We start from the raw sequence: 23702 nt of genomic DNA, 5'->3' as shown, positions 1-23702 counted from the left end.
GCAGACAGACGTTTGCAAAATAATATTATTTGGAGGAGATTCATATTTTTTTTATATATTTTATATTTGTAGTGTAAATTTCTTGTTTATGTTTTGAATGTACAACAATTTAAATGGTGTATTAATAATAGATTTGTTTAGGTTAGGTATTGTTGTTGATATAACGCCTCGCAAACAAAAAAGTAATCTTTCTAGGAGCTCTTACAGAGTTTGAGCTTTGCAAATAGCCAGACAACAAAAATCAACTGATAATACTTATGACATAAATATGCTTATAAGTTTAAAAGGAATAGAAAATTATCGTTATAAGGATTTTTATCGTTTCAATATAATTAAGAATAACGAATCCTTAATACAACCTTCTTGCTATTGTTAAATAAGTTTAAAATGTAAGAATTATTTAGCAATGTTCTAGAAAAAAAACGTAAGAAATGTAGTTGTTGTCACACTGGCAAAATTGGTGTAAATCCTGTGGGTGAACATGACAAAAAACTAAAAAAACTTCATTTGCATGACAAAACTTTTTGAATACTGATCCAGTATTATAATAAAATCTTAAGCTTAGCATATATCACAAATAATTAGATAAACAAAAAAGTAAATCCATTCATAACATCAAAATTCAAGGATAAATTTGCCACGTTGCATCTTATACTCGTAAATTAAATAAGAACAAAATACTTAAACGTGGTTAATCATATACGTATGACGATCAAGTAGCAATTGAACAAGACGTAACTTTAAGTAAAAACAATCATGTCATTAAAAATCACTTAAGACATCCGACTTCAATAGTAAAAAAAAACTAGTGGCAAGAACTATCAATTTTTTAATTAAAATTCTAATGTAAAAGAAGTTTCTAATTATAAAATGGTTTTTTTTTTTGTAAAAAAAACAACATACCTACAATACATTATTAACTGCTAAATGCGAATAAATCATTGTTCTAGACTTAGGATTAGCAGAATAATTAAATCCGTGTGGCTATCATCAACAAAAAACCATCTAAAAGAAATATGTCTAAATAAGCTCTCCCAGTTTATAAATCCAGTAGTATTACCATTGATGTTTCCATCAGGTTATTTAGCGTATAGTACTAATTACTTTAATTATTAGTTTGATAGTAATCATAATGATAATAATAAAAATAACAATAATTAAGAAAAGTAATAACAACAGTTGAAATAGTCATCTAACTGTGTTACAAAATTGTTTATCTATATAATCGTACAGTCTTAATATAAAAAACTTGAGTCGTCTATTGCGTGCCGAAAGATCAAGTCAACAAATTTTTTTACATGCATACCTTATGATTAAAAGTGATAGGCTATACAATTTAATTTAAAAATAAATGAGCTTCTGTTTATAAAATAAAGTTCCTAAAACGTAGACTATCGCATGCACATTAACCTACAACATTACCTTCTGATAATAAAATAAACACTCTTTGAAATATATATAATATAACACGTGCTTAGATTACCTTATATAACAAAAAACTTACAAAATTAATTAGTAAGCATGTGCTACATGTTTCATACGTATTTAAAAAAACAATAAGTCAACTGTTTGACAATTAAAAAAAAAAACCAGCACGCCATAGCATCACCTCAAAGGTGGTATGAAAGTGTGCTACCAAAAATATATATATAAATAATAAATAATTATTAAGAGAGTGGTAGAAAGTGGCTAAAGATGGCTTAAACAAATATTAGAGCGTTCCTCAAACAATAAGCTTAAAAATTGTAAGGGGACTTAGGACCTTTTTTAAAACTGTAATGAGTCCTGAAGAGGGAGGTGCAAATAGTAATATAACTTGATATGACTTAAAAACCAATACAATTTTACCGCAGAGATGCGGCTGAGGTTATAATAAGTCAAGATACTATGATTTATAGTAAACAGCTTGGTTTCAACCAAACTAAATTAAATAAGTATGTTAACGTTCCAGAATACTAAATATTTAATAATAAATCAAAAATCCAGGAAATAAAACGAAATAAATATACTGCGTTAGGTAGATTCAACATTATATCTCTAAAAGATCGTGGAAAGCTTTTTTCAAACTTGTCATAAATAAAGTAACGAGTTTGACACCATACAAAGATATTAGAACATATACAGAAATAACGTATGAAACGTTTGAAGATATTGCAATCGAAATAGGTTCAATAAATAACGATGAAAAATAGATGACATTTTTAAAGAAGTGATTGCTGTTTGTTTTTCATAACAATAAACACAATTTTTTTGGTTGATTTTCAATTCTAGAAAACATTAGGGTAACTCTGGGTATTACTGACACTTTTTTGACTGAAGCTACTTTAATGTATGGTATGAAAAAGAAAACCGTATCAATCTAATACATTATTTTTCATTATTAACTTTATTGAATAAAAAACAATAAATGATTTTTTAAGTGCACATAAATGAGATCATATTATTAATAATAAATATTTTCGCGAATAGTCAACATGCTTCTATTACTGACACCACACACGTATTACTGGCCCCCTAATACTGTCTAAATTTGAATTACTGGCCGTGTAGTACTGGAAAATATAATTTTTTGACCCTTATCACGTGAAATCACAATAACATTTACCTAGTCTAACAAAATCTATAATCATTGAAAAAAAAAAATATTATTTAGCTATCAATGTGTTTCAATTTTGTTTGCAATTCGCTTATGGATTCTTTAAATCTTTTTTTAATTTTATCTCCACCAAAATTTCTTTTTGGGATTTATTTTTTTGTTCAATTTCATTTTTTTTTGGTGTGCAACAAGTTTGGCTTTTTCTTTTTCGATTCTAGTTTATTGCTGTAAAAAATTTTTTTCTTGCTTGATTAATATGTCGTTTTAACTTTTTATTTGTAACACTTTTTTTTCTCTGATCTCATTTTTTTCGGCTGCTGTTTCCAATTCAACAACTTTATCGTTTTTTTTTTCACTGATTTTTTGCTACATAGGACCTGATATAACTGATGGGATTTTAGTTTCACTCTTCTTTTTGTTTACTGATTGAAAAATATCTTCAGAAGGCCAAGACATATACTGAGCAAGAGGATTTAGTGGTTGATGACTTTGTTAGATTAGATGGCTGTACCTTACCAAATTACTGCCAGTAATTTAACAGTAGCGACAAATTTTGTACCAAATACTGACATCAAAATTTAAAAAAAAAAAAACATGAAAAACTAATTTTCATTGCATTCATCAAAAAATAAAGGTTTTTTTTCATTCAATAAATTGTTTCTTCTGTGATTTTGCCATATTTATTAATAAAAATACCATTGAAAGCAAGTCGCTTTTTGCTGTAAAATTTAATTTTCTGAGAGAGAATCACACAACCGCATGTATTATCATTGATAAAATAATTCAAATTTATGTTTTGTACTGATACGTGATTAAATAAAATAATTTTGTATATATTTATTTCTATTGACTGTCAGTAATTGCAGCAGTGCCAGTAATACCCATAGTTACTCTAGAGTTAAGATTGAAAAAAATAAGTGTAATGAATTTTTCTTAAAGAATTTTTTTGATTGTAAAGATAATTTCTCTCTTTTACATGTTAACTAAATTTGAGATTTAGAAGGTAGATCATGTTAATGCTTTAATTCGCCTTTTCTTAAAAAAAACATAAAAAAAAAAAGATCTAGATAAAGAAATACGTTTCAGCTAAGAAATGTTTAACTAAATCTATATAAGTTTAAATAATGACCAAAAAAATATGTAACATTATTTGTGAACAAAAATATTATAGTTTGTTCAGAGATAATCTGGGAGCGTCTGAAAAAACTTGTTTGTATAAAACGTTAACTTATTATTTTATTTCTTAAAATAAAAAAGATTCTGTCAATGGCGTAGACTGACATAGCATTAATTTTGCTTTCAAAAGAAATGTGAATGATTTATTGCCATTTATTGCTAAGGCTTAAAGAAAAGTTGCATCTCAACCAAATAGATGCAGTTTTTTCTGCTCAGTTTCGCGACCCAACTAAAGACAAATAGTTATACGATACCGTCACTAGAAGCATGATTCACGGACCCTGTGGTTTACTAAACCGTGCGGCCCCTTGCATCAAGGATGAGAAGTGCACTAAGAAATATTCTCACATACTTAATGAAAATACGCGAGTCAATTAAAATGGTTACCCATTATACAGGCGTAAGGCTCCCGAGGATAATTAACGTACAGTTGAAATTCACATCAGAGGCGCTAGACAAAAGTTGACTGTTATGTGGACAATAGCTGTTTTGTCCCCTATTCGGTACTTCTGTGCAAGATATTTGACGCCCACATAAATGTAGAGTTTTTGCAGCTTAGTCCAGTCAACTTCATAGATTTGCAAATCTATAAACAAGGGGAGTAATAACAGGGTAACGCTGTGATCGACCCACAGGATGAAGTGCAGATGTTTCAGGTGGGCTGATATGTGAGGGGTAACGAAGCGGTGTACAGAATACTCGGGCTACCATTTTGTGAAAAGCACCTAACAGTGATTCACCTTACCGTCCACCATGCCAACGGCGAGCGCATATTTTTCACTAAGGCCCACATGCATGACCAAGCCGCTATACCACCTGTTACCACCCTCACCGCATATCTCCGCCTTTGCCAGGACGATGAGCTTACATTACTCTAAGAGCCACGTCATTACACGTGAAATGCGTTGTGGAAGGAGTAGAAGCATCGGGTGAACGAAAGACCTGTCGATGGATGGCCTAGAGTAAAGTCCTTAAATGCTTTTGGCAGTCCTTACACCGTACATGTAACAAATTTTGAGTGTTATTGCGTACGGTTGTTTCTTATTAGATTTTGGGGCATCAACGGTTTTCAAGCTTTAAGAATCGTAGATTGACAAGAAAAGGCAACTTTCAGAGAATCGTGTGAAGCGATTGGACTGCTAAAAAATAACGGCCACTGGAACGCAACGATGAAGGACACCATATTGTGCCAGTTACCCACTATGGTGCAAGAATTCTTCACTTTTATGAGAAGCTTCTGCTGACTCTCCAATCCCAGACAATTATGAGATAAATATAAGGTAGCTTAATAAGAAGGTATCTCTCGCAAGTACCAAGGGACTTTTTCAGTCGACAATGAGTTAGTTTTTAACGAAACGCTAAAACTCATTTGAGACAAGATTTTTGCGATGGTTGGCAAAATGATCACCAATTTTTATATGCTTTTCCCCCAAAGAACGGGAGATTTGTTCACTGACTTTATGAAACAACTCAGTTATGATACTGTCGCCTTAGGGGTACATGTTGCCCAAGCAGAGCCCACGTTACTACGGGAGCAAAGAAAAATTTTTGATACAATTACTGGCCACATAGCGAGTAGAGAAATCAGTTTGCTTTTTTTGGACGCACTTGGAGGCACCAGAAAAGTTGACCTCCTAAGCTTACTGCTCGCCCTGCTTAGTGATGGAAGAACCACATATTCAGTATTTAAACTCTTGCTGAACCGTAGAAGAGAAGAAAGCCCACTTGCTACATTAGCAAAAGCAGTAGTCTAGGTACTAAGGAGGAAGATGAACAAGTGGTGAGCCACTTTACCGTGCTTACACAGACAACAAGTTGTCTTAGTTTTTGAAATGAGGAGCTTACAGTAAGCCATTCTATGTTAAATAGTGTTATAGTGGCTATTTCCTTAACTATGCCAAACGCTACAATAATATGATATCAGACAAAGTTTTCATCTCGGAAAGGCATCGGAATAGATATGATAGTCAACAAATTAAAAAAAAATTTGAATACTTCTAGAGAAGTGCTTAAGTGATTTTTAAAAAATTATAATTATTACTTTAATTTAGGGACTCAATCCATCTCTATGCATTAAATTTATTAAACATCCATCAAATACGAGTATCTCTGCTTATACTCACGTGAAATATGCGATCGACATGCTCCTGTGCTGCTACATGAGGCTCAGATATGTGAGGCGTCGTATAATGTCCCAGCATCTCATAGATAGAACCGACGACATCTACCATTTCCTCTTTACAAATTAGTCCATCCCCATCAAGGTCGTAAAGTCCAAACACCCATTGCAGCTTTTCGTCCATTGAGCCTCGTGAAATGTTTGATAAGATTGTCAAGAATTCCTAATGAAAGTTAAATTTTATTAAGGCTGTAACTTACTCTTTCCAGATTTAATATGTTTTCTACAAGTAAGAAAGTTTTTCTACACCAAATCAACAAACGTGACAATTTTGTGGTATTTAGGGTAAAAACTTATCGAGGCATCACAAGTAGTCTGTATGATTAAAAAAAAACGTCTATGTAGCTTTTGAGGTATCAGTGTTAGAAAATTTCCTCTTTGAACTGGTGAAGGTGTTAGGCGTAAGATCCAACACCATGCGTTTTCTTTAGTTGTGATTAAACAATTCCTTAAAACTATACAAAAATAAAAATATTACTTTTATTGTGTTTTTATGAATAGTATATTAAATTTGTGCTTAAAAATTAAAGTATATTCTCAATTTTCAAATGATTTGACATGCGTCTATATCGTGGTAAGCAACATTTTTCAATTTATTTATTATTAAAACTTTATAAAATTCTCGTAGTTAATGTATTAATAAGTTTTTTTTTAACATTTTCAGAGTTAATTTATTTTAAATCATGTTAATATGTAATTATTATTGGACAATTATACATATGCTATGGATTTACAGGTATAATCCTTGATTATAGATTATTCACTTTTTCAATATTATGAAACGGTATTTATTGTCGTGGATCTAATTACTGCAGAACGCTGTAGTGTTGCGAAAATATTTATTAAAATAACATAACTGTGAGATTAAAAGGTATGGGTGTGCGGATGTTAGAAGAAGTATTTATTGAAGTCACTCACTTTTTAATTAAAACGCTTATTTGAACAAATCTTAAGTAAGCACTATCTTAACTATCTTGAGGCTTTAATACAATGTAATTAAATCTTAAGTAAAACAAAGACGTGTTACTAAGCAAAAAACCAAAGTGAGAGAGTGTATCGACAGACTGACTAAATACGTGGTAGGAAGAGAGTAAAAACATAAAACAGTGGCGCCGCAGTACACCGCCGTACCGTCTCAACTCTCCACTATCCACGTATACATAAATTTAGTTGCAAGCACCAAATATACATCTCACACCCTCTCATGTTCGTATCTGAAGTGAGTTTTTAAAAAATTTTTACAATAAAAATTTGGAGAAACTCAACTTATATGAGTGGACAGCTAAAAACAGAAACCAGTTGGCCATTGGGATCTCTCATTCAATGCTTGTCGATGACCTAAAATGTAAAGAAAGCAGCACCAACTGACATGCCTATTATGACTATCTACCAATTTTGAAATTATTGTCTTGTATCTCAAATCCATCTTTAACTACCATGCAATCAGTTATTCACTCATATTTAGAATTTTCCTCGTTAGTTTTTCATGCAATTTGAATGTTAGATATTTTGTAAAGATGTCTGTCAATTGTTTTTTGGACGGAATCCATTTGACATTTATTTTTTCTCTTGTTCCACATTCCTTAACGTAATGAGCTTTGATTTCGATCATGTGTCTTAGTCTTTTGCCACCATCTATCTTAGCACTTGCTCGAGTAGCCTTGTTGTCACACTAAAGGTTCACTGGCCACAGAGTATGTGACAACATTAGGCTTATCAAGTGTTCCAGCCCTATCAACTCCTGACTTGCAGCACACATCGCCACGTATTTGGCCTCGCAGGCTAAGATCACGAAGTAATTTTGTTCCCTTATCTTCCAGGCAACTGTATTGCCATAGAATCTTATAAGGTATCCACCTCTTGTAGTTGAGCCTTTACAGTCTGCCTAAGTAGCATCTGAATAGGTTTTCAGTTCATATTTGTAGCTGCTGTAGATTAATCCCAGAGTTTTTGTGTGCAGCAAACATCGAAAAACTCGCTTAACCGTTTTCTAACCATCTTCAGCTAGGCAGATTTGGTGTCTGCTTAGTACATTTACAGAGTACAAGGTATCCGGTCCAATCGTGTTAGCCAGATATAGCAAAACCCTTAACTGCTTCTCTGTATGGTATATTTTCTCTAGTTCTTTTTTTGTTCAGCTCACCAGCATCTTCTGATTGTTCTCTATCTTTTCGTTAGCAATTTAGGACTTGATTTGTCACCATTGGTGTTCTTTGTGGTTTTAAATCGTTAAATCAAAATGTATCTAGAATTTTTTCTTTATATGGTGTTGGTGTAAAATCGTTTTATGTTTTCTATTTTTCTCCACTTTAATACCCAGAAAGGTGTTGACTCTGCCCAGATCAGACATCTCTAACTCAGATTGCAGACCAGACTTAATTTCATTCAATTTCCTTACACAATTTCTAGCCATCACCATATCATCCACGTGTTATAACCTGACTTGTTCAGATTTTGGTCTTGACTGTTTTATTTAAGTGCCATTCGTGGGGTTCTCAGATTTCAGCTCATGAGCTTTATTTGCTTTTTTTTGTTTTAAATAATAATCTTTATTTAAATAAAACAGGTCATTAATGTATTTCCTCATTAAAGCAATTTAATAATAATTTTTTCTTTGACATACAATTTAATCAAGTCACTATAACAAGGTTCAACGTAAATTCGTAAATTTTATTACTGATATTTTACTTACATCTGTCACTGACTATTTTTAATGCTGCTTCGGAGTTTCATAATACTTCGAGCTGTAACCGTCAGTGTTTCCTTAACTTACACGAACGAGTTCGTGGCAAATAGGATGTTGCAATTTCTGCTTCCTCTGCTATCGCCGGAATCACTTTCGGCCTTTGCTGTACCTCGCTCCTTAGCGTAGTCCGATAATTTTGATGTTTTCGATACGCACTTGAGTTGCCTTAGCCAACACGTTATGCCTTACGTGTATAAGGTACTCACAAGTCACGAGAGTCAAGAGTTGACTAAAACTTTAGAGGACAGGTGACAGACGTAAAGAGAGCACTTTTCCCTCTTGATGGTGCATTTTTATAGCATCAGAGCGAGTGAAAGAGGCCTTTGGTTGAATTAGGTTAACCAATGAGCGATATTCGTGCAGACTGCATTGACAGTCGCACGATGATGTTACATGTTATGATTTTACATATTAGGAAATACAATACAACAGTACCAATCGCATTTTCTGACAAGTGCGATTGAGTTTTAGGGTCAGTGATGATGAAAGCTCATATTAGCAATATAAGAACGCGAAATACAAGTTCAATTGTGACAGTAAGTTTACAATTTCTAAATTAATCCTTCTGAGGATTTTACAATCAATTTTGAATATAATGAAGTAATGTGTGAATTACAAATTTTTAATTAGTTTACATTATAAGAATTAAACAATTAATAAGCAAGTAACTATTTATTCATACATACATGCATTTTTACAATGAGGCTGGCCGTATTCTATGTCAGCACATTATAAAGCATTCACCTTAAAGCTAATACACACACGCGCACACATAAACGACATGCAAACTCCTTTTGTCATTAAAGCTTACTTTATATTCACAATATATCTTATCTGAATTTTTATGGACGGATGGTTTTTAGTTATAATATAATTCGTATCTACTCGGGATGTAACACACGTATAGGATCAAGACTAGAAAGTCATTCACTTCTTTCTATGTATAAAGGCAAGGCTCGCTGGTATGTGACTCTAGACCCAATTTGAAGGCACTGTCACGAAAACGCTCGTTCCATCTTTTCGGGCTGATCTTGAGTCAATAAACAGCCTTTTCCAGTTTACAAACCTTATCTTTCTTAAGTCTGTCATCATCAAGCAGGTTTTAATAAATCTCGATGTATATTTCTTCCTTGATAGAACCTTTTAAAAAGACTGTCTTGACACCAAGTTGGCAATCCTCTAGATTATATCTATTGATAGTTCATATTACTGATCATACAAGAACTAGTCAAGATACTGGAGCATAGTCTTCTGGTAGGTCGTACTTGTTCCTATCTCTAAAGCCATGAATTACCAATGTCCCCTTAAACTTCGTGCTTCCATCTTTATCTTCAAGATCCATCTAGAATCGATAATGTTCAGCTTGACTCCTTCAGCATTCATGGTTGGTATTTCTACAACTTTCCATACTTGATTTTTACGCATTGATTCTAGTTATTCGTCAATTGCTCTGAGCCATTGATCTCGATCTGGAGCTGTGACAGCTTCTTTCATCAAACTATCAATATCACCCTTAGACTAAAGCAGTTTATTTAACTTGTTCGTGTCGATAATTCCTGCAAAACTTGTACCATTAATGGTAGCAAATTATTTAAGGTTTTCTGAAACAAGCTCTCTATTTTTTTTGGACTGATCTTGCTTTCTCTTTACTCCTTATTCTCCCTCCATTAATTATAACTGTTCAGGACTATCATTATAAAACTTAATGAACCATTTAACTTAATGTCAATCTTGTGGTTGTTCTAGTTTGCTATCTGGTCTTTCCTCCAGGTATCTCTGAATACAAATCTTTCATGGAATTTTACGTCTTAACTGTCATAAAATTTTCCATACTCTGGTCTTAAAAAAATATAGCCAGTGATGGTATAACCAATCAGCACCACTCGTATACTTTGTGAGACAAATTTGATTCTAGTATTCCTTTGTATCTTGATGAATGCCACATAGCCAAATCTTCTGATTTGAGTTATATCTATCTTTAAATTGGGCGCAAACTTTTCTAAAGGGGCTATTATTTTGTGAGACCGGTGTTGTGTGTGATCATAGACATATACTGCATTACCCAAGGCTAAATCTCACATGTTCCGGGGGTCATATATGCAGGCTTGCACTTTGTCCTGCAAAGTTCGATTAGGCCGTTCTGAGACACTATTGTGCTGAGGAGTATCTTAACAGGCCAGTTGAAGCTCAGCTCCCAACTTCTGGAGAACTTCTACCGTTTGGCCTCCTGTCAACTCTGTGACTTGATCAGTTTGAACATAGCACATCTTATTATTTTAGCCCACCAGGTTTCGTGCTCCTATTACGAAATTTCCCTAACAACATCCTGCTTTACTTTTTGCTTTCACTCGGTATTCAATTGCAAGCGTGAACTATCTCAAGCGGTTTAGTTGCCTTTACTCTTCTAGTGTTAAAGGCAGTCTTTGAATTTTAGCAATTTGGCTTTGTTATCCAGATACTTTCTTTGCAGTGCCTTAAGATATTGTGCCAATATATGTCCGAATCTTACGTGCCACAGCATGGTTCTGTTATTTCCTTCACATCTATTCTATATTTCTCTGTAAAGGGACTTTAAGCTTCTGAAATCTCACCAATCATGAGTTTCTTTACAATAAAGTACTCACTCACTTTATTATTAATTTTTTCATATTAATATTTTTCTCAAACTCATTTTGTTGAGTGTTGTTTAAACTAGCTCCTTGGATACATTGTTTCAGATTCCAGGGTCTCTCAGGTTCTCAGTGTTTACTGTAGAGGCATTTTAAATTATCAAACGATCAAATTTATTTACATTTCTTGTTGTTACTTGTGTTCTGACCATCTTGCAGTATTTCTACCAGCCAGTAAGGACTCTTGTACACACCCAGAACTAGAGTCTCATTAGGACTTGGATCAAATGTATCTACCATTGTGTTATCTCGGTGGATACTCATGCCTTTCTCAGCAAACTGGTGAAGTGACAGCAAGTTTCCAGCAAACGCCTCAGTCCAAATGACTCTGTCTAAAACTGTCCTGTTTTGGTTTTTCTTACCCGAAACATACCCTTCTCCCTTCACTCTTAAGTCCATGGAGGAATCTTTGTTCTTGCATTTAATCAATTTTCTTTCACAGTCTTTGATGTTTTCCGAAATAAAGTTTGGATTAAGCAAAATGTTATGTAGCACCTTAGTCTGCTACGGAATGAAATTTGGTTACTATTGCAACCATTAACTAGTGCTTCTTCCCTGTGCATAGAGAGCAGAGTTTTGGAATTAACAACAAGCAAACCACAACATGCATTAGATCTAGATAATTCTACATTATTTTTACCTTTCTCGCATTGTTTCTAGTTATCAATTTTGGCTTTCTTGTTGTTATTTTTTGCATGCTGTTTATCATCTTTCCATTTATTATTCTGTTCATTATTACTGTTATTCCTATTGTCACCACCGTTGCGTTTAAGATCCCAATCGTTAGTTTTATTTGAGTTAGCTCCACACCTCCCAATGTATTCTCGTAGATTCTGGACGAACCGTTCGTAGTGTAGCAACGCCTAAAGTAATACCCGTTATCGTTGCACTCGTAACACAGGTTGCTGGCAGTGGATGCGTTTGCAGCTGTTATGGCCCAGCACTGGTTCTACCTTGGCTTACTCCAGCACCCACTGATAATCGTGTGAGTGAACCTTCAGTCTCCTGTTTCAAGATATATTGATTTAAATATGTATAAGGTAAGCCACCCTCGCCTTCAAATAACCTATTAAAGTCTGCTATTTTTACATTTGGCACTCCATCGATATAGTAAGAACAATCACTTTTCTCATCTTCAGGGAAACTGTTGGTCTAAGTAACAAGTTAGAAATCTCTTATGAGACCATCAAAAAATTGGCAAAATTTAGTAGCACTTTGCTTTTTAGGGTCAAATCTAACAAAGTGAATTTTGTTGTGTATTTAGTATGTATTCACTTTTGTGTCACTTTTTTTCATATCTTTAATTTTTTAAATAATCATAAAGGATTCAGTAATATGTGATATACTCTGTTTTGATGGTATAGGGACATTTTACCTAGTATTATGTTTAAGGTCTGCTCTTTGTCTTCTTCCATTTTTCTTGAGTAATGTTTGTAGTAGCTTCTAATTTTGAATCAATTGCGTTAAGTAGCTTTTTACTTTTCAATCCTGGCTGTAATTGTTTCAAAAATAATTTTAATTTAGTTTTATTAGTAAGGAAACAATTAAAGCATCCTAAACTATCTTTATTGACAACTTCTATCTTTAAACTGTCATTAGGTGTACCACGTTCAAATATCAGCAAACTATTGATAGAGTCAGGGTTTAAGTTAATTAATTGCTTACGTGAATTGGGCCCTGGAATAGAGATAGTTAATTTGTTTACCTCGTATATTCGACTCTTGGCCAGTTCTTGCTCAAGATTTTCCACTTTTATTTGTTGAGCAGCTAAACGCTGCTCAAACTTAGTTTGGAGTGCCTCTTAGGATCTCCTATTTTCTTCTCTCTCTTCTTCCAAGACCTTTTTATATTTAGAAACAACAGCCTCAAACCTCGTTGACATCCAGGATCTCTGCTGATACCTTTCTTCTTTTATTAATCTCTTGATTACGACAATATCTTTCTTTGAGACTTCTGAAATTTTAATTCGTAAGCTTACATGGATTTGTGATTAAATGTTTTGACAAGTTCTTTTCATTACTTCTTTCTTAAGTTCATGATTTGCTTGTGCCATTTCTTTATGTAAACTATATAGCTTGCTCTTTAGGTAATCTTTTATGTCTCGTAGGTCTTTGAATTTAATATAAATATAAACTAAATTTTTATTTTTTCAATCTTTGAGCTCATCATTCGGTGAGGTATTAATAAAATTTATCTTTCTATCTCCCAAGTCTTTGATATTATCTTTAGATGAGGTATCAATCAAATTTACGTTCATATCTCTGGAGCCTTTACTTGAAATACGCTGTTGTTTGGGGACAAATCGAATTTTCCCAGCAATTTTTTCTATTAAATTAAACAAATCTAGCATATCCTGGCTTTGGTGTGCAGGTCCTCCTAACCTTATCCAAGTTAAGTTAACGGAGAAAAAATAATGAGTTAATCAGAGATAGTTGTGTCTTAAGGAAAGACACAGGTAGAGCGTACCCACAAACACAATGAATGCACATCACCTATAGAATGTGCTAAGGTCGTCAGCCTGAGCATGCAAACGCAACATGTCAGAAGCCACTCATCCCAACACTATAATTCTTACACGTTAAGACACATATCTTACAAATTTTCTATTTCCATAGCCCATATATTCAATGGTCTCACTATTTGTAGAGAACACAACCTGATTGTTCGTACGGGTAACAAGCATCTCATCAAGTTCCCCAACATCTTTTTTAATCTTTTTACATGCATCATTTAGTATACTTAGGAAATTTTAAGCTAAAAATAACAATGAATACTTGAACAAGATATTCTCCTGCATGTGTTCACGTGCATTATTAGGGCGTAAAGTTATTGGTATGAGTAACAGCGAAACCGAGTGTGCGTGCATCCGAGGGAAAAAGACGTCCACATCATGAGTGACAGGCATAGTAAAGGAAAAATGACTGAATATTTGTATTTACTATCTTTACGCATGCCACAAGTCATAACGCACGAGAATGCACGCATTTAACTCGTGCAAACGCAAGCCGTAGCTGTCACACACGCTTTCCCTCCCTGCCTCGAGGCATCCCTTTTGGTGATAACCAACTGCATTGGTACCAGCGTATTTTCCCTCATCACGATGTCTACTAACCCACGCGGAAGCCAACACGAGCCGGCTCTCAAGTTCCACGAACTTCCAAATAAAGAAAAGCATACCAATAAAAAGAACTTTATTTATGCAAACTTAAGTAAACTATCCTCATTATATCGTTCTTAAAGCAAACCATAAATTTTTCAAGATTGAAAGAAACAAAGAACGGGCATACAGAAAAAAATTACATTAAGCGTAAGCGCAAAGATTTCATTCAGTGCATTATACTGCTACTAATCCTCTTTTTTATTTCATCTTTCTTAATGGTTCCACCCGAAGCTCCCAGCGCACGTCACGCCTACAGCTTGGTTTTGTCTTGGTTCGGTCGCTGCGCCCTCGTGGTTCTAAAACAGTTCTGACACCTCTTGGGGTGAGACCTTAATATCCTTGGGGGAGCCCAGACTACTGAGTTCGGTCTCCTCCTCCTGCATGTGTCATTCAGACTTCCAGCAGCCTCCACCATCACAATCGCTTGCAGGAGAGAGAAGCACAGAACTCCCGGAGAGCAAAATGAGAGGCAAAAAATTCGCACAGAAGGCTTGAGATTACACGAGCGAGAAGAACTAGTAGACAGTGGGTGCTTGGGTATCCAAGTAAGAAGTTATACTTTTATAAAGTTATATGGCAGATAATATAATTATAAATATAAATACACCTTCCGTGAAACAATACTGTGTACAAAGGTGGTGCAATTATCGTTGGAATGAGTATACCTACGATAGTTGAGTGTGGTTTTAATATATATTTTAATGTTTCGTAACCGAACTGTTATAAACAATATATATAATGGCTTAATACAATACAAACGATATGGAGGCTGGACGGTAGAAGACTGTGCACTTTCATCAAATCTTCTGATGGTTTCAAAACAACTCTCTACTGCCTACGCTGATTACATCTTTAATGTCACGTTCACATTTATCACATGTGCTCACATATTTATTCCTAGTCTATATTTAATATAAAAATATAATTGTGTCTCAAAAATTAAGACAACCATCCTGTTGTACCACTTTTTTCGACAGTATAGTAGTACATGCCAGTGAATGTCCTTTCAGGACGTTCATCACATATAGGTTTTTTCGACAGATATTATTCAAGCAACAAAGGAATACTAAGGAAACCATAAAAAATTTCTCAAAATAATTGTAGATCGTTCAACTGTACTCTCTTTCACATGTTTAATTCTAAAAATTTACAATTTAACACGTAACCTTATGGAACAATTATTTAAACTTGCATTTATATGATCTGTATAAGCCCCTGTTTTTTGTTTGTATAAAAAATTACTTCAAGATAAACCTATGTCATTTTCAAATGGATCCATATTGTTTTTTTTTTTTTTTTTTTTTAATGACAGAAAAAAGAAGGGGTCAAGTATGCGTAAAAGCGTGTACGTGAGTTCATCCACTTGAGAAAAATAATTTCCAGCGTTGCTGTATATATTTGCGCTCCTTCCACCTCTCTGAATTTTGTTTTCAATCATAAAAGAAAAATTGTGAAAGAAGTAAACACAATGAAAATCAATTATTATATCCATACAGTACGGGAATATTATTTTTTAGGTATGGAAATTCTAAGAAATCGGAAAAAATTGTATAAACAATAATTTATTTATTTGAAAAAAAACAAATTAATGAAAAATAAATGAATGTTTCAAATTAAAAAAAAAACATACACCAAAAAAGTATATTTTATTTAATAACTTATTCATTTAATGTAAAATGAAACTAACTCAATAAATGCACAATAAATAAAAATTGGCATTAAAAATAATTTATATTAAAAATAAGTTAGAACTGTAAGATAAAATTTAGTTATTGTTTTCCATTGTCAGGCCCATTCAGTGTGCAAGAGGGCAGGGGTTCAAATCTATTTGGGAACTTTTTTTTTTTTTTTTTGGAAATCGTCTTCTGGCTTAACTGTATATTTAGAAAATAAGAAAATAGACATTTATGACTCTAAATCAAGTAAAATATTTTTGTCTGAGGTGTATGAAGAACCAAATTGGGCTATAGAACGAAAATTAGATTAAAACATAAATTAAATAAGAAGCAACGTTGGAAATTAAAAAAAATTAGCTCATTTAGTGAGAGATAACAGCAAAAGGCCCAGATATCTGAGTATGTCAATGATTCAAGTTGTACTCATTTCCACTTAACTTTTTTAATACAACTTTGAATAAACAAATTTTCTATGCATGTAAGTTGGAGGTATATCTGTTTTTAAACTACTTAAAGTTACGCCGTTGTCTGCTCTACACTTACGCCTCCTTTTCTGTGTGAAAAAAGCCCCAGCTCATAATAATTCTAGAGCAAGAACCACTTCAAAAACATAACGATTTTTTATTGTTAAATCTATGGGCTCTCTCATCCACCTTACAGAGTTAAAAAGGGATTAAGTGGTCTTACGCCTTCTTGTTAACGCCAATTCGAAATTTTATGTCACTAACGCCCTTTTTTCGGTGTCAGATCAAAATTTTTTTTTGACATTATGAACATTTAATACATTATTAAATATCACTAAGAAATTGTCAATTATAAATACAGTTAGATTAGAAATTACCTTGTAAACTGATTGCTATAAAAAACTCATTTTCAACAAAAAAGTCACTTAACAACTTTCTTCTCTGGGTGGCAGTATTAGGCTGAACACTCAAATCGGCTTCGCATAAGTCATTGATATTCTTTATAATAATTTTATTTACATGTTGTATAGGATATTGTTGTATCTTGCTTAAGGGAAAAGTATAAAGAAGGAATACCAATGAACAAACGTTATAAATATTTCAGGGCACGAATCTCAAAGCCGTTTTTGTGAGATTTATTTCATTACTCAAAGCAAACAAACAATAAATGAACTCTGTTATCAGAAATCGACTTTCATGTTTATTCAATTCCACTTATAATAAGGTAGCATAACAGGTATTAGTTCTTGGTGCAGAAAGTTCAAAGTAAGTTTTATTTATGACAATGTTATTCGCTTGATTTTGGCAAAATCATAGAAGAAGGACGAAAAAAGCTAGAGTACAAGCTTTTTTGCTCACTATTAATTGTTTAATAAGACTGACATGCTTTAACAGTGCTTTAGCTTATTGTTAAATGTATAAATGTCACATTAGGCGTTTAATTCGTAGAACTTGTCAAAGTGTGGTTCATAAAACAAGGTCACGAGAAATCCATTATTAAAATAATGCAAGATTACTAAAAATGGCTCCCAATAAAATTAAGTGCTGGAAGCTGTAGACCCTCAATAAATATCTTACTAATATGTAAAGCAAAGTCGCTAAGCCCGTAGTAATTTCTGATTACGAAAACTACTTAACCGATCTTGCTGAAATATTACGTCTTAATATGAAACTTCCTAGATGGTTTTAGTATAGTTTTAATCTTGAAAAAATATACAACAATAGCAATAATAAGCTTAAATTTTTGTAAAAATATGCTAGCTTTTCACTTCAGTTTAATAGGATCTGCAATGTGGCGTAGAAGTAAAATCGAGGTGACCTGCAACAAAATTAAATCTGGTTATATATCCCTGAGAAAAGTACCGAATATCACATTCGCAACCAGGAAAAACAACCCTAAGGAGTTCAGGCAGCCACAATGGCTACCTTCTCAGTGGTCGTCCCAACGGCTTACCCACAGAAAAAGCCGGCCACTATTAAACCAAGTTAGTCATTTACTGGTAGATATTATGAGCGGAGTTGTTCGTCGCAAGGCTGGGAAATTCCCTTAGACGTGGGAATCCTGGCGACTGAATTGCCCTCTCAATTCTAAGCGTTCAACCAGAAATCACCGATTCTCTCTAAGGTCTGCGCCTGGCAAACCTAACAGCTATTAAGAAAAAATAAGCTTGAGCAAACGTGACAGCCTTCAATAGGCAGACATCACGAACCAGTCTTGTGCTACAATAACAGGCCAGAGAAAATCACCCTTAGGCTTAGAGACAGCCACGTTTTCTGGAAACTTCAGTCAAGAAAAAGTTTACAGCGTTTCATCAAAACCCTCACAGTAATCTGTTTCATGTTCCAGATTTTTAAAGAATAATAGGTAGAATATGTATTTGTATTTTTGAGGCAATAAAAAATGTAGAGATTAGGCTCCAGGACTTTGTTTCTCTAGTCATAAAGTAATAAGATAAGAGAAAAAAGGTTTTTAATTACATATTTTTTGTGGGTTTTAAATTTTTACAGCTTAAACAAATAGCCCTTTTCATAAATTATACAAAAGAAGCTGCAAATCAACGGCCTTTTAAAGCCAACTATTATTTTATGGCATAAAAAACGCTCGGTTTTACATCTGATGGTACTTTTTAGCATAGTTACATTTTTTTATTTCTTATAAATTATTATTTGACGTAATAAACTGTATGGACGTCGAAAAAAATACGTTTTTAATAAAAAGACTCTTCTTCTGAGAAGTGTTAGGAGTGGATTAACGATTTTAAACTTAAGAAGTTTCACATTTTATGTCACCACACTATGATGTCCCATTTGGTAAGTCTCAGGGAAAGCCGAGTGTATATGAAAAATTGACTAACAAATTTTGAAAGTCAATTCATTTACAGTACATAGGAATGTGAGAAACAAATTTAATTTTATCAATGGGTAAGTATTAATGTGAGTAATTAAAATTATCGACATTTTCCATCAAGTTCGAGATTGCTAAGACAACTCGATTTTTTCAGTTAAAACTACAGATTTAAAAAAAATTTTTCATATGTAGAAATAAAAAAAAGTGACACCTCAAGCAGGATTTGAGCCTAGAACTCTTTTCTTGCTGAGAAAGTGCGTTACCAATTTCGCCATCAAGGTACTGGTGACTCCTCCCGTCAATTGCTACATTTTATAGTTTTTCAGCGATTTTTCTGTCAATGCCTGCTCACATGGTGTATCAGAATACTAGAAATTAATCTAATTTTATTGATGGCTAAGTATTAATGCGAGTAATTAAATTTATCGACATTTTCTATCAAGTTTGAGACTGCCAAGGCAACTTTATTTTTTCAGTTAAAATTACAGATTTATAGAAAAATTGTCATACGTAGCAATTAAAAGAAATTGCCACCTCGACTAGAATTTGAACCTGCAACTTTATTTTTGCTGGGAAAGTGTGTTACCCATTTCGTCATCGAGGTTCTGGCAACACCTCTCCTTATCCGCTACATTTTATAGTTTTTCAGCGATTTTGGTGTCAACACCTGCTTGAAAAGAGTTTTAGAAAGAAAAGAAAACCAGGTTTAAATCCTGGCCGATGTGACATTTTTTTTTAATTGCTACATATGACAATTTTTTTACAAATCTGTAGTTTTCGCTGAAAAAATTGAGTTGACTTGGCAATCTTGAATTGGATGGGAAATGTCAATAAATCAAAGTACTCGCATCAATACTTACCCATCGATAAAATTAGATTAATTTATAATATTTCTATGTACCATATGACCAGGCGTTGATAGAAAAATCGCTGAAAAACTATAAAATGTAACAGTTAAGGAGAGGAGTTGCCGAGACCTCGATGGTGAAATTGATAACGCACTTTCCCGGTAAGAAAAGAGTTCCAGGTTCAAGTCCTGGTTGAAGTGGCATTTTTATCAACTGCTGCGTATAAAAATTTTCTACAAACAGTAGTTTTAACTGAAAAAGTTGAGTTGCCTTGGCAATATCGTATGGGATGGAAAATGTCTATAAATTGAATTACTTGCATAAATTCATTTATGTTCATTAAAAATTTTAGTCGTTCTTTTACTGACAATATTAGATAAGCTATATTCATTAACACTCTATTGATTATAACATTAAAAATATTCTTCAAAGGCCAAATAGTTAGGTATCAGCTGGAGGCACTAATCTTAATACGGTCAGTAAATAATTGCCTTTCGGGTATCCAAGAGTACATGAAGTTGCAGTAGCAAAATGACTAGGACTTTAATTAAAATAAGAAAATAGCAAACTATTTATTTAGAAATTATTTCACAATCGTAAAAGTCTTGTCTAATATTGAAAGACTTAGGCGTCGAGGATACTTACATATACGGCAAAAGGAAATAGTGAGTTGGTCTAGCTGTACTCACTGTTGACAGACTGATACAAAACTACTTCGCACAGTTGCACAATACTAGGTGTTGGTATGTGTATAAGAGAAAGTAAAAATATATGTGAAGTACAAGGCAACATTTGAAATGGAAAGTAAGTATAAGATAAGATAAAAGTTGTTTTTGACGTTAGAGGACGTCTTTGCTTATACTATGCATAGTAATGCCCACAGAACATATAATTAGTTCTGTGAGGTAAGAGTTGAATGAAACACAAAAAATAATATGAGAAATGAAATTGATGATTTCATCGAGGATGTTGACCAGAATATAAATACAGTAAGAGACTCTGTCTATTATACAGACTGTATAATGCATAATTCATAAATAGAAACTGCTCATAACCACAACTCATGACACAATAAAGTTAAGGCATAAATAAATAAGAACAGAGAAAAACTTAGTAAACAAAACGCCTTAGTAATTTAAGATGATGGATATTCAATTGATAGTAAATATAATATTCATCAATAATCAAATGTCAAAATACTGGACGATCTTCTTATGATCCAAACTATTAAAAATGAAGTGATTATCTCAGTCAGTAGCTTAAAAAATGATTAAATAAGGGAATAATCAAAGCAAATTAATCAATACGCCAAATAGCATATGAGGTACAAAATAAATATCTTGTACAAGAAAAACGGAGATAGAAACATAATTTGCAATTAAAAAAAAATGGATATAAAAAAATTTTAATAATATAAAATTAATTATATTTCTCCTACTAGTTTTATTTATTAAGATGATCAATACGTCGAACTTGAAAAGATGAAAGGCGTAAAAGTTATATCAAATATAATCTCTTTATCACAGCATGAATGTTCGAATAAGACAAATCTCACCAGCAAAATATATAGTTCATTAAACCTCAAAGTCAAGGGGATGTTGAAAAAATAATTGAACACGTTAATCATATAAAATTCATAATAACTTAAAATAAAAAAGAATAAAATGTTGATGATGATTGTATCAAATAGTCAAAATAAGTAGAAGGCACTCTGTGAAAATAGAATGTTACTTGTAAACTTAGACAACTATTAGGAAGGCATTGGTTGTAAAGCTGAAACAGTATAATACTATATTTTATTTGTATGATATATTTTTTTTTTTTTATTTTTCAACCAAAATTGGTTTAGATAACGGAGTTTGTACGGTGATCATACCAACTTGTATTATTATCTTAACATTTCTTATTAGTTATAAACTGCTATTACAACAAAATATAATATTGAGCTTTTGCAGCAAATATTAAAGCGATAAATGCAGAAGATAATCGGTAAAGTACATTACCCAGTTTTCTTAACACAAAAACCATTCAATAAACTTAGCATTTCTAAGAACTTGACTATTTATAAAAATTAAAAACTTAAGTATTAATAAAATTATGTAAATTTTTATTTAAAGTCTTAGTAGACCGAAGAATAAATAGAGTACACTTATCTCTAACCTTAATCTTCAGCTTTTCCAAAGTTATATCTCATTAACACAATATTTTCAGGGTCTCACGTACATTAACATCTCTTAAAATATTGATAATATTATCTGACCGTAGACTTTTATCACAAATTCTAAATTACTACAATTTCTTACACTTTGTACGTATGTGTTCAAAGATTCCTTCATCGCCTTTGCAACTCGCGCAGACTTCCCCTTCGTCCTTTCACTAAAATTTGTTTCTTCATTTTAAATTTACACACGTCACTCTAGCCACATAACTGTTTTTTACGGCTTTGCGTTGTACATATAGGTAACTAACTATGTCCACACGTAATATCTTTATATCTCGTACTACGTCGCGATTCCTTAATTTTAGCTTTAGCATTTGGTTATTAATGTTAATCATGTGCCCTTTAATCATACCTTGGAAATTTACTTCTTGGTTTCTCCTTTATTTCCATCCAATCTCGTTTGTACCTTGTACTTTTTTTTTAAAGCCTTTTTGTAGCATAACTTTGTAACTTCGTAAGTCTTTCCCTGGCTAAAAATTTTAGGATCGAAAATAATCATGAATTTTTAGCTTTTCTAAGCCTATTTCTTTCATCAAGTATCTTAGCCTGCAAAAATCTAACCTGTATAATCTATCTGTTTTTTAAACTTTCTGTTTTCTAACCACTGAAAAGTCTTAGCTCCATAACTCCTTATACTATTGACTAAGTGAGTAAATAACATCTATCTTCTCATCAAATCATTTGAACAAACTCCCTTAATCTAATATTTTTTTGCTGCAACAGTACCTTTTCTTTCTTTATATTATCAAAGAAATTTCCTTTTCTATAAAAAGTAAAAACCAAATACTTGAAGTTATAAACTTCTTCTACATGACCATCCCTTAATGCACAATCTTCTTTATTGAGCTTGCCTTTGCTGTTGTAGATTAACATCCTCGTTTTTACGTAACTTACACATAATTTTCCTTCTTTTAAGAATCTTCTTAGCATTTTAATCATGTCTCACATTTCCTCTCTATTTATTGCCAGCCAAATCAAGTCCTTGGCGTATGCTAATGACTATTACTCTACCTTATTATTAATAACTTCTCTGACATTCCTCTTCCCTAAGTCCTTCTATAATCCAGCAATATATATACATAAATATATATATATATATATATATATATATTATACAAAATAACGCCTGACTCAATAGACCCCCTTGTTTTAACCCTTTAGCAATCCAAAAACTCTTGTGACAAGCCTTTTTTCCCTTCATCCTAATTTAAGTTTTTTTGTAAAGTCCTTTAATTTTATTTACAAATTTCTTACTAATACCATACTTCTCTATTATTTTCCACAGTATATCTCTACTTTTAGTGTTCAACGCTGCCTTAAAGTCCATAAACAATGCATACACTTTAACCTACCCTTTTTAGGCCCTCTCCTTTTGAACTACATAGTTTAAGATGAAAATTTTATTTCTTGTCACCCAATTTTCCCTAAATCCTGCTTGATAATCTAGCAGAGCGTGTTTATCATTAATTACCTTCATAAATATCCCTCTGTTTACCTCTGTGTGTATTTTATACCTTGCAAGGGAGCATTACTTGTTTTACTTTTTCTAAAAATAATTAAAAAGTAAAATACACTAAATTTTCTAAGTTGGAATTTAAAAAAAAAGCGCAAAGCATATGA

At 32.7% G+C, this 23702-nt stretch overlaps 1 protein-coding gene across 1 annotated transcript in view; it reads right to left on the bottom strand.

Annotated features, from left to right (window-relative positions):
• LOC106639008 (A-type potassium channel modulatory protein KCNIP1) overlaps window positions 1–23702 on the bottom strand; it is a 303976-nt gene that overhangs the window by 41555 nt on the left and 238719 nt on the right. Inside the window, exon 4 of the mRNA XM_014352436.2 lies at window positions 5896–6114. Coding sequence (XP_014207922.2) covers window positions 5896–6114 — 219 coding nt within the window. The remainder of the gene's footprint in view (window positions 1–5895; window positions 6115–23702) is intronic.

Source organism: Copidosoma floridanum, unplaced genomic scaffold (genome assembly GCF_036245765.1).
Source record: "Copidosoma floridanum isolate Cflo_tuat_1 unplaced genomic scaffold, Cflo_Japanese_pri ptg000005l, whole genome shotgun sequence".
NCBI lineage: Eukaryota > Metazoa > Arthropoda > Insecta > Hymenoptera > Encyrtidae > Copidosoma > Copidosoma floridanum.
This window is presented reverse-complemented; position numbering and strand designations above follow the sequence as displayed.